Here is a 10,521-nt window from a genome sequence, read left to right as displayed (position 1 = left end):
TCGTGCCCTTGTACCGTCACATCAAGAAACTCATCGTTACGGACAGCACCGTGGCCGTTGCACTCAATTCTTGGATGAACCATGGCGGTAGTTGAGTCGTCCTGCAATAATCTGTGAGGTATATTACAACAATGGCGGCATTGAAAGACGTGAAATTCCAAGATTTACATTTGTAGGTATTTCTTTCTACGCGTGAATACTTATGGTCAAATCCATCAAGACGGCCATGAGAGGTTCGACAGTTACACTAAACTGGCCAAATCCAAATCCAACGCTTCCGAATCGGGATTCACGAAGCTATTCTATTGATTGTTGATGCTGGTGTAGGCCGGAACGTTCTTGCCACTGTGCATCTTTCAACATGGTTTCGCCCATGTCTCGAAAAACTGGATTTGGATGATTGTACGTAACGGGTAGCCAAGGATGTGCTGCGCGACTTGCCTTGTCATTTGTCGTGTCAATCGGAGCACTGCCTATCTTGGAATTTGCGGGTACATATACACATGCAACCAGATCCTTCCAGTCATCAGAATAGGTGACATCCGAATTAGGACTTATTCAGCGTCACATTTTCGTAAATTACCCTTCTGGTAATTCTCTTGGGAGCGAAGATTCCAAATTAGGCTGACCCATTTCTTGATAGGCAACGCTGGGAAAGCCCGTTTGTGAGTCGTCTTGTAGCAACAACAGACAGGTTGGGTAGCGCTATTAGGAAAACCGTGAGTATGAAAATTTTATCGTGAACCTCTCATCACTTACAGTACACAACTCCATTTACCAAAATGAAAAGAATATTGGCACTCCATGGCGTTGGTTCGTCAGCGGAAATATTGCGAGACCAGCTCACTCCTGTAGTGAGAGCCCTGAGCCAGAACTACGAGTTTGTCTATCTTGATGGCGCAGTTAGACGAGAAAGAGGGCCAGGAATGGCGCCGTACTATAACGGGCCGTTCTATTCTTACACGACGGGGTATACACCAGCGGAAATCCGTGATACTCTGGATGATCTGAGTGATTTCATCCAAGATGATGGCCCGTTCGACGGGGTTATAGGCTTCAGCCAGGGTGCTTCTGTTGCAGCTTCCTATATTCTCGACCACCAGGCGCAGCATCCAGATAAGGCGCCTCCATTTGGATTTGCCATCTTCCTCTCATCCGTGGCAGCATTTTCACCGGATGATTTGCACTGTCTTCCAATCGTCCAGCGTTTGGTTCAGCAGAACTATGAAGCGGTGCACCATTTCCCTGATAAAATATCCAAGAAACTGGCCGTATCCGACAGTGTATTCGCTGAGTACCTCGCCACCACCTTCAAGATGGCTCGAAAGATTGGAGCTACTATGCCCGACTATGACATTGCCTTCTTTAAACACCGAGATCCGCAAAAAGTGCCTCGCGTGTTGCATCCCGCTTTGACAACGCATCGCATCCAGCTCCCGACGGTACATTTCACCGGGAAGAAAGATGATTTGCCCATGATGGAACAGTCTCGCTTGGTCATGGGCTTATGCGATCCAGCCATGGCGCGTGTGCATCAACACAGCGGTGGGCATGCTGCACCTTCGAAGAAACCAGATGTGGACCGGCTGGTGGAAGCTATTGAATAGGCTGTTACGGAAAGCGCCAACCAGGCCACCTTTCATGTGGCCTTGCGAAGGCTACCTACTCGAGGCTTGTTGTAGTTTTATAACCTCGTGTTGGTGTAATTAAACATGTTGGGTCTCAAGATGCGGCAAAACCAAGGGTAGTCCTACTTAAATGGCCAGATTATAGATAGAGTTATATATTTGCTTCATTATGGCGCGAACACCAAACTTGTCACATGAAAACATCTCAACTCCATTGTCCCCTGTCTTGGATATGGATGTGGCCTTTCCGCATCTAGTTATCATGGATCAATCTTCTGTCATTTTACTCTTGATTCGCTAAACCACTCTACTTCGCAGGCTTTGAATATGTGCAAAACTGGGTTGATGAGAGCCAAACCATCTCAGAACGGGGTGGAGATGTCATCTCAAACCTTGGCCGCCATTGTCCAAGCCAATACTGCGCCGAGTGAAAACACAACAGCAAGAGCAGCAAGGCCGCCAAAAGTTTTCCAAGCTGGCATACCTGCGTATCTGCCCACGATAAAGTTGACAAGGTCTTGCCTGGGATACGGCTACAGGTTGCTGAGCTCAATATGGCGGAAGCATACGGAACAAAGGCAGCAAGGATAACCCACCAATCGTTCTGTAAGAAGAGGTGGCAACCTTGGGCAATGACCGAAATGCTAGAGATATCCATACTAGTTGTCCACGGCCAGAAAATTCCAGTCAGAGTAACTGGTGCCAATGCCAAGGATGTAGCCAAAGCGTACAAGTGACCCAAAGCGGAACATGCCCCTGACAGATACAACGACCCTTTGACAAGCGGACCTATGTAGCTTCCGTCCAAAGGAATTCTGCGACATCGTTTGATCAGGACAGCTATGACTGGCTGCGCAAGTGCGAGGATGGTTGGAGTTGTTCGGTAGGATGCTATTAAGAATTGTCGTGTCTCGCTGGAGCAAGAGACGAACGCAGGGTAGATTAACCAGGCAGGTAACACGGCCGCGACTATGCTCGTATATAAAAGCGCCTCAGCATCCTCTGTAGACAGTTTCTTCATGTTTTTCTCTTTAATGCCCTCGTTTTTGAGTTGATGCAAGTGAGCAAAGCAGTATAGCGGATAAACGAAAGCAGCGCCGTAGCTCTGGTTGAAAACACCCCAAAGGAGAGACTCTCTAGAATTTGGTCAATCTTGGTATATTTGAGACATTAGCTCTCACTTACATAATGTTCCACCATAACCTGGGGCTTCCACCCAGCCACCCATGAGCGATGGTGCAGAAAGCGGTCGTCTGCATAGTGCTAAACAAGCTGACGAGCAGCGACCGGTACACAGGGTTTCTATCTCGAAGCAACGCATCGTAAAAAATCACGGGCGACAGTAAAAATTGATCGAGAAATGGGATCTTGGTGTAAACTTTCTGGAGCAGATTGCCGTCTGGAAGCGTACCCGAAGCCTTTACAGCACCAAAAGCTGTCGCCGTGCCGTTTTTAACCAAGGAGCCCCAAAGTGCGTCATAACCGACCGCAGCCAATCCGACAAAGTATGTATGCATATACCAGCTCATTTCTGAGCAATATAGTTGGTAAATGATGTTACTTTCTCATCAAATATCGACAGTAAAGAAGTGTTGGTAGGCTTCGGACCAACATGTGATGAAGCTTGGTGTGCCAGTCTCGACGTAACGCTGGAACAATTGTGTGGGCGAGACACCGTATTATAAGCAATTGAAAGCTTTCGCATGCACACATGTCCACTGTTTTCCTTATTGGGCAGCCCGCACTGTCTACTTAAACTATTGAGCCTGCAAAGAATAATACGGCGGGTACTCAAACACATCTTTGTAGTGAAATACACAGCGGCGAAACCAGGCGCTTGCTGCCGCTGCCAGAGCGCCGAACAATATTAAAGTTGCGAGAACGCCAGACTGAAAGCCTCCAAAGTCCAAGCCACTGCCCAATTGAAATATGTAGTGGGGGAGAACTTTAACATACATGACAGGTATGAGTGTCAAGCCCAAGGTGACCAAGCCGAGCCGTTTCCAGAGTTCTAGCTTCGTTTCAAGAAGCTGTGTCCTGTGCCACGCCACCTTGAAGAATGGTAGCCCTTCATTCTCAAACTCGTCTGACAAGATTTTCTTGCGCATTGTCCTCTTTTCACAAACTGACTGCGTGTTTTCGGTTAGGTAGTTGTCCACAAAACTAATTAAAAGTACCAAGAAGACGCCGCGATACTTACATATTCCGCCAGAGAACCAGTTTCAAACTTGACGAGGGTTTTAAAGGCGTCTTCAGAGTGACCGACAAACTCGAAGGCTCCTGTGGCATCGGTACCTGCCACCTCGAGCATCACATCTTTTCCACCAGGATGGTCGTCCAAATACCCCGAGACATTGTAGACTTCGACATTATCGTCATGTCAGTCTAGTTTCTTCGGCTTCCCTGCTTGTGCTCGGTTGTAAAAAGCGTTTACTCACCTTTCCCGTGAATTACTACCCACAAATTGTCTACAGTGTTGTGCTGCGCAACATCTTCCAATGTGTACTCTGCTAAGGTTTTCTTTAGACTCCATGCCGGCGTTTGATGTTACCCAGATCGATTCAACTTTGGCTTAATCTTTCAACTGTCGAGTACTAAAAACGACAATGAGCCATTGCTCGATTCGCGTCCAAGAGCTCGGGCTAATGCCCAGTCAGGAAGCAATGTCTTATAAGCGCTGAAAAAGACCGGGGGGTGTGGAAGTCGGACGACTGACCAACATGGCACTCGCCCAATTAGGCCCCTGTACCAAGCCGGACATACCAAGAGCTCTTAAGGTCTTGGTTTTTGCTTTCTGGGGTCATATCCTTTCTAGGATAATATATATTACGTCAATCCTCATGGGTCAGATTGCCGGATACTACGTCCCTGACTCCATTCTTAGATCTTGGGCCTACTCCAACATCTCTATGGTAGATTGCCTTACGCAGCTCAGCTATTTTGGACCACAAGCAAATAGTTGCATTTACACCATTTGCCGCTGGGCCCCGAGGCTGTGTGGGCCTCAATGTTGCAAAATTGGAGGCAAAATTGGCACTTGCAAATCTGGTGTATCGGTATCATTTTACCGACGCTAGTAAAGAACCGATGCAGTATGATCCCGAGTTCCTTGTCATTCGGCCGTTGAACTGCTATGCAAGAGCCCGCAAGAGGACTAGTTGGCCGGCAAAGTTGCCGACAGGGGCTTGATATGATTCGCGAATCAGGTAGACCTTCAGCCACAAGGGAGTACTCCGTAGATTAGATGAATCGGCATGTTTCTCGTGCAGCCTGATCTGTCCTCGCGCTGCCCTAGATATAGTGCATGCAATAACAGCCTATGAAGTTTTGACGCCTACTTCTAGCTTCCAACAAATATAGTTTATGAACTACGCTAGATTTGTTGATTTCACCGTTGCGACGTCTGCCTTTTAGTTCTCTCAATTCAACTTGAGCCCATACCCTATACCGGAGACAGTCACTGGATGATCCGCAATTCTGAAGCTCGCATTATTAATACATGATGACTACAAAATTCTGCTAGAGACGTACAACGTCCGATTGGGCTTATATTTATTGACAATGGCCAACTTAATTAGGTTGTGGTGCATCGGCGCCGAAGACAAGATCTATCCGGGCGGTCGGCGCTTGTCCTCATCGGGACATTTCCCATTCAGGCAGTGGCCAAATTAGGCATGCCTCCGAGCTTCCTGGTCCCACATTAAATGAAGCCGCCCAATCGCCACGCTATTGATAAGCGTGCAGAACCTCAATCGGCCTCAAATTTCGTCCGGTCCAACGTCGACCTTGGTTGTTTAATTTCACTGCGACCAGAGACGGGGAAACAAAATTTCGCCAGCATGACAAACTTACTGACAAATTCGGTGTCCTCGAAAGTTGGATTTCCAATTCTTTCGTAGGCATAAAGATTACCAAGCTGTGACATATTACAATCTGTCTTTTGGTTCCGTATAAGAGCAAGGGCTCAAAGAAACTGTCCAGAAAACCGTCCTTTTCAACAAATCGGACCGAGATTAAAGATTTTCAGGGACAACTCCGATCTGGGAAGCTACGAAAACGATATTCTGCAGCATGAGCAACCACTTGGACACATCTGTCGTGGCGGACACAGGTGCTTCGGAAAATGGCAAAAAAACACCAGATGGACGTTTACCAAGCGACAGTACAGTCAGCCCACCACAAGAGCCAAGTTCAGAAAAGTCACCAGAGGAGCCGCCACCTCGGTCTGTCCATGGGATCAAGGTAAGAAATATCAGATTCGAGGCACCGGTTCCGACTGATCTTGGTGTACCTGAAGGTCGGTTGCGACACAAAGAGTACAAAAAGCTTGCTAATACCGGCTCTCACTGCAGTGGTTTCTTGTCGTCGTTTCCCTTTTAGCCTCGTTTCTCCTCTACGCTCTTGACACAACCATCGTCGCCAACATCCAGCCCGCCATCGTCAACACCTTTGGTCATGTGGACCTCGTCCCTTGGCTGGGTGTCTCCTTCGCCCTCGCCTCAGCCGCTAGCACGCTTGTATGGTCCAAAGCATTCGGTGTATTCTCCGCCAAGAAGCTTTTTCTCGGAGCCACCGCCCTATTTATGGGTGCTTCAGCACTGTGCGGTGGTGCCCCCAATATCAATGCCTTTATCGTGGGCAGAGCCCTTGCCGGCATCGGAGGAACAGGCATGTACATGGGCCTTTTGACGATCCTTTCTGTCAGCACGAGCGATGTTGAACGGCCGAGATATCTCAGCCTTACTGGATTTTGGTGGGGAATTGGGACTGTCCTGGGCCCCGTAGTTGGAGGCGCATTTGCCCAGAGCCCAGCCACCTGGCGATGGGCGTTCTACCTCAACCCGTGTGTCGGAGGTGTTGTGGCTCCGATATACTTTATCGTACTGCCGGACTACCATCCACTTGGCAACATTCCGCTCCGCATTCGCTTGGCCATGTTGGACTATATTGGCGCCGTGCTGTCCTCGGCAACATTCTTATGCATCATGATGGCAATGAATTTTGGCGGCGTGTTGTGGCAGTGGAGCGATGGCCGTGGTATCGCACTCTTTGTGCTATCTGGCGTACTTTTTGTTGCATTCTGCCTTCAACAGGTCTACACTATGAAAACAACCATGGAGCACCGAATCTTCCCTATACATTTCTTCGGGAACTACACAATGGTTCTTCTATTCGCCACAATGAGTATGTTTGCTTGCCTTGTTGCTCGTTTTGGGTGACACGGTTTTGACCGATTTACTGACTCCTGGCAGTGTTTGCCGCCTTTGGCTGCTTTATTAGCATCTATTATCTACCACTCTATTTCCAATTCACTCGGGGCGCTACAGCCCTGCAAACTTCCGTCCACATTCTCCCGCTTATTCTCTTTCTCTCAGCAAGTGTGCTTATCAACGGTCACTTCATGTCCAAGACGGGGTATTATTATCCATGGTATCTCTTCGGAACCGCGCTCCAAACCATTGGCGGTGCTTTACTATGTAAGTCGAGAAGCCAACCCCTGTTTCATTCAACCAACTGAGAGCGAGTTGGCTAACCAAAGATGTGCTCAAATTTCCAGATACTGCAGATGAGCAAACTAGTAACGCCAGAGTGTATGGTTACACCATCCTGCTCGGAGTCGGTGTTGGCTGCTACTGCCAGGCCGGCTTCCCAGTGGCCCAGATGCAGGTTGCGCCCAAGGACATTGCTTACAGCGTTGGCTTCATGACCGTCAGTCAAATGCTCGGCATTGCATTGGGCACAGGCATCTCGGGAGCAGTCTTTGTAAATATAGCACAGCAAGGTCTGGAAAAACTCTTCCCCAACGCTACCGTGCAACAAATCTCATCCGCTGTGGCGGGTGTCGGAAGTGACCTGCTTAGTTCATCGAGCCCTGAGCTGGCGGCAGCGGCGGTACATGCAATCGCAACGGCCATTCAGGATGCGTTTGTGCCGGTTTTTGTATCTGGTGCAGTAGCTTTCTTGAGCAGCTTAGCCATGAAGCGAGAAAAGGTCTTCTGTTAATGAGGCGTCACGGATCGCGGATGTGTGATTTCTGGCGACTTTCGCCGCAACGGAGAGGAATTGACGTGTTGAGTGGGATATCGCTCTGCCACTTCACACCATGGAGAGAAGCAGCATCATTTTGGGGTCATAAACAGCCTGATTAATGCCGCAAACCAATCAGTAAGCTAGATAATACATGGTAATATTGCGGTATATTTTCCATGATTCACACGACTCCAAAGCCTCAAGTCCTACTTTCGGTATTCGCATTCCCACTAAACGCAAGTAATGACTGTTGCATCTCTTGTACTTTATTCTTGGCGTCATCCAACAGAAGACCTGGCTTGCCCGCCATGGAGTCTTGTAGGCGAGCAACCAGCTGGTTGAGATCTTTGACGTGTAATTCTATCATGCTCTTTAACAGTCGAGTGCGCATAGTCGTTTGTTTGACGCTATATCTGCCGAACTGAAATACGGTGGGGACTGTATCCCTGGACTGGCATTGAATAAAGCGATGAACCAGCTCCGTTAGGACTGCGGCCAGCTGATTCGCGATGGTAACAACAAGTATGGGATTGGAGACGTTTGTGTCGCAGGTAACGCAAGAGAGCATTGTGCTGCACTTGTCAATACCCTGCTCGAGGTAGAGAAACAGGGTGTCGGATGTTGCGACGGTTGCGTTGGCGCCGGTCTGAGTCCCAAGTTCCTCCAGGGTTTGTAACATGGATGACAAGCAGCCACATGGCTTGGATAGGTTGGTTGCAGATGAAGAAAATGAAGGGTAATACTGAGACGGGGATTGAGTTGCTCGGCGAGCGGGAGACGCAGACGATGCAGCAGAAGCCGCCGTCCCGCCTGGCAAAAACCTGTCGCTAGCATGTGGCCGTTCCTGATTCGTTATGGAATCTTCTTGGTCTTTGGCGGAGCGAGCCAAGTCGAAAAACTCGATAATGTCTACCAACGCCGATGAATGCCTGCCTGCGAGTTCAAGCTGCGCCGTGTCTTCGCTGCTGTCTGCCAATGGCGGCTGGGCAACGGCGCTCGTGTGCTTGGCTGGGCAGAGGCTAAACCCATCTCCCGTTAAGAAGTCATCTCCATCTGACGGGGCGTCAGTCTGAGTCTCCATTTCCATGTCTAAATTCAGCCACGGCTGAGGGGAGTCAAAGAGGTCAGCTTGGTTCGGTCGACCATGGCGTCCTGCTGTGTTTACGGTGCCTGGAGAGTACCGCATTCGAGCACCCTTGTTGCTCCTTGGTCCCGGCGAGCCACGGCTTTGATAACCATCCGCGTGAGCCGTAGAGGAGCTAGGACGCGACCCGCGATGCAACGATGGAGATGGCGAGGGCGGCGGCTTTTGGGGCAGGGGAGCGTTGAAGGTCGGAATCGGACTCGAAACTTTGCGAAGCCGCTTTTTTCCCGGGCCGACACCAGAGCTAAAAGTGTATGTACAGGTGCTAGATGTTGAGAGACATCTATCACACCCTTCTTTACTACCGCTACATTTTAACTGTGAGTAGACAGGTCAATACTGGCGTACAAGCGAGGCGCCCAGGGTGAGACGCTGGTAGCACACAGGGTCAGAACTTGCCTTTCTCGCGCGACATAAATCGCAAGCTGTGCGGGTATATTCCTTGTTACTGGCAGATGATGGAGTATCGGAGCGGCTAATGTACTCATGATCTTGAGTGGTGTCATTGTATTTGAATGTGGCGAACATGACGTCAAAAAGCAAGACGATTACGATGGTTTTGTGCTGCGGCAATATCGGCTCACGCAGTCGCCGCAACGGTGGATTGTTGGATGGAACAGCAACGTCAAGAAGGTACTGATATTTATCAGTGCACGCTAAGTGTCAGCCGCTCCATGAATGAATCCACCCAAGGAAGCAGCCTGCTGCAGTTACAAAAATGCAGGTTCTGAAGTGCCGCTACTCTCCATCTGGACGCACTCTGTAATCGCAACAGTGGGAATATTCAATTATCCCCACATGCAGTCGCGAAATCGGAGGCTTAGTGGCTTCGGTGTGGCTGAATGGTGGGGGCTGCGTCCGGATAGAGATTCAATGTTCGGGTGCTTCCAAAGAACTACATATGTAGAGACTGTCCAATTATATATATGCTTGCCAACTGAGCCAAACAACCAACTGGTGCTTTTTAGCACAGTTTCCCCCAAGCTCGCACCCAACAAGACCGTGTGATCCACACACTCGCATGTCCGGATGAGAGCTACCCCTTTGTGGCCTCATTCGACCGCGTCTATAAACTAATTTGTCAAATCGTAGGGGCCATAGCATAGGACCCAGACCTGAGAGAGTACTAGCTACTTTAACTTGAGTATCAGGTTACAGCACCTTGACTGCAGTAAGAGGAATATGGAGAATGACGGATCGAGGATATGCTCAACGGTAATACTGTACAAATAAAGCTTGTAGTCTATTGGGCGAAGATTTGCCAATGCTGAGTGTTGGCCGTCCATGTCAGCATGGCTGAGGTTTGGGTCACAATGAAGCTGGGCGGAAGTTGTACTACTTCCTAGCTTGAAATATTTAATGCATATCTTGGACGCTGAACAAAGCATGTAACATTGCAGAAGGGTCTTACAGGCCATACAAAAGGACCCTTGTCTGTCATCAACAGATGCTCCTCGGTAAATTGCCGAGATTTCGGCCAGTGAGTCCCCCTAGATGTCCTTGGTTAAACCCTGATACCTGTCAAGACCCATACATGAACGACAATATTCGTTGTTGACGACGCATGTCAGCAGCGTTGGGCATCAGGATGCATTAGCCAGCCCGTCACAAAACTTCAGTACATCATGTCTTCATTCGGTCTCGTGCACCCGACCCTTTCCTAGGGTGCCCAATAGGTTCACGGCCGGCGGTGCATTTAAGATTCCTCACGTCAGCTAG

General features: G+C 49.1%; 4 protein-coding genes across 4 annotated transcripts; 2 read left to right on the top strand and 2 right to left on the bottom strand.

Annotated features, from left to right (window-relative positions):
• Window positions 1–782: 782 nt before the first annotated feature.
• MAA_00867 (DUF341 domain protein) lies at window positions 783–1,607 on the top strand (the record flags this gene model as incomplete). The annotated part of the gene is made up of 1 exon (XM_007818865.1): window positions 783–1,607. The coding sequence occupies one exon, from the start codon at window positions 783–785 to the stop codon at window positions 1,605–1,607; it is 825 nt and encodes a 274-aa protein (XP_007817056.1).
• Window positions 1,608–2,014: 407 nt separating this feature from the next.
• MAA_00866 (uncharacterized protein) lies at window positions 2,015–3,157 on the bottom strand (the record flags this gene model as incomplete). Its single annotated transcript, XM_007818864.2, has 3 exons — window positions 2,015–2,150; window positions 2,198–2,764; window positions 2,814–3,157. 3 exons carry the CDS (start codon window positions 3,155–3,157, stop codon window positions 2,015–2,017), a joined length of 1,047 nt encoding a protein of 348 aa, XP_007817055.2.
• A 228-nt stretch (window positions 3,158–3,385) lies between these two features.
• MAA_00865 (Cytochrome b5) lies at window positions 3,386–3,939 on the bottom strand (the record flags this gene model as incomplete). The annotated part of the gene is made up of 2 exons (XM_007818863.2): window positions 3,386–3,757; window positions 3,829–3,939. The coding sequence occupies 2 exons, from the start codon at window positions 3,937–3,939 to the stop codon at window positions 3,386–3,388; spliced, it is 483 nt and encodes a 160-aa protein (XP_007817054.2).
• Window positions 3,940–5,699: 1,760 nt separating this feature from the next.
• MAA_00864 (Major facilitator superfamily domain protein) lies at window positions 5,700–7,631 on the top strand (the record flags this gene model as incomplete). The annotated part of the gene is made up of 4 exons (XM_007818862.1): window positions 5,700–5,870; window positions 5,981–6,812; window positions 6,881–7,105; window positions 7,186–7,631. The coding sequence occupies 4 exons, from the start codon at window positions 5,700–5,702 to the stop codon at window positions 7,629–7,631; spliced, it is 1,674 nt and encodes a 557-aa protein (XP_007817053.1).
• Between the last annotated feature and the right edge of the window lie 2,890 nt (window positions 7,632–10,521).

The sequence above is a fragment of the Metarhizium robertsii genome (genome assembly GCF_000187425.2).
Source record: "Metarhizium robertsii ARSEF 23 chromosome Unknown MAA_Scf_8, whole genome shotgun sequence".
NCBI classification, from domain to species: domain Eukaryota; kingdom Fungi; phylum Ascomycota; class Sordariomycetes; order Hypocreales; family Clavicipitaceae; genus Metarhizium; species Metarhizium robertsii.
This window is presented reverse-complemented; position numbering and strand designations above follow the sequence as displayed.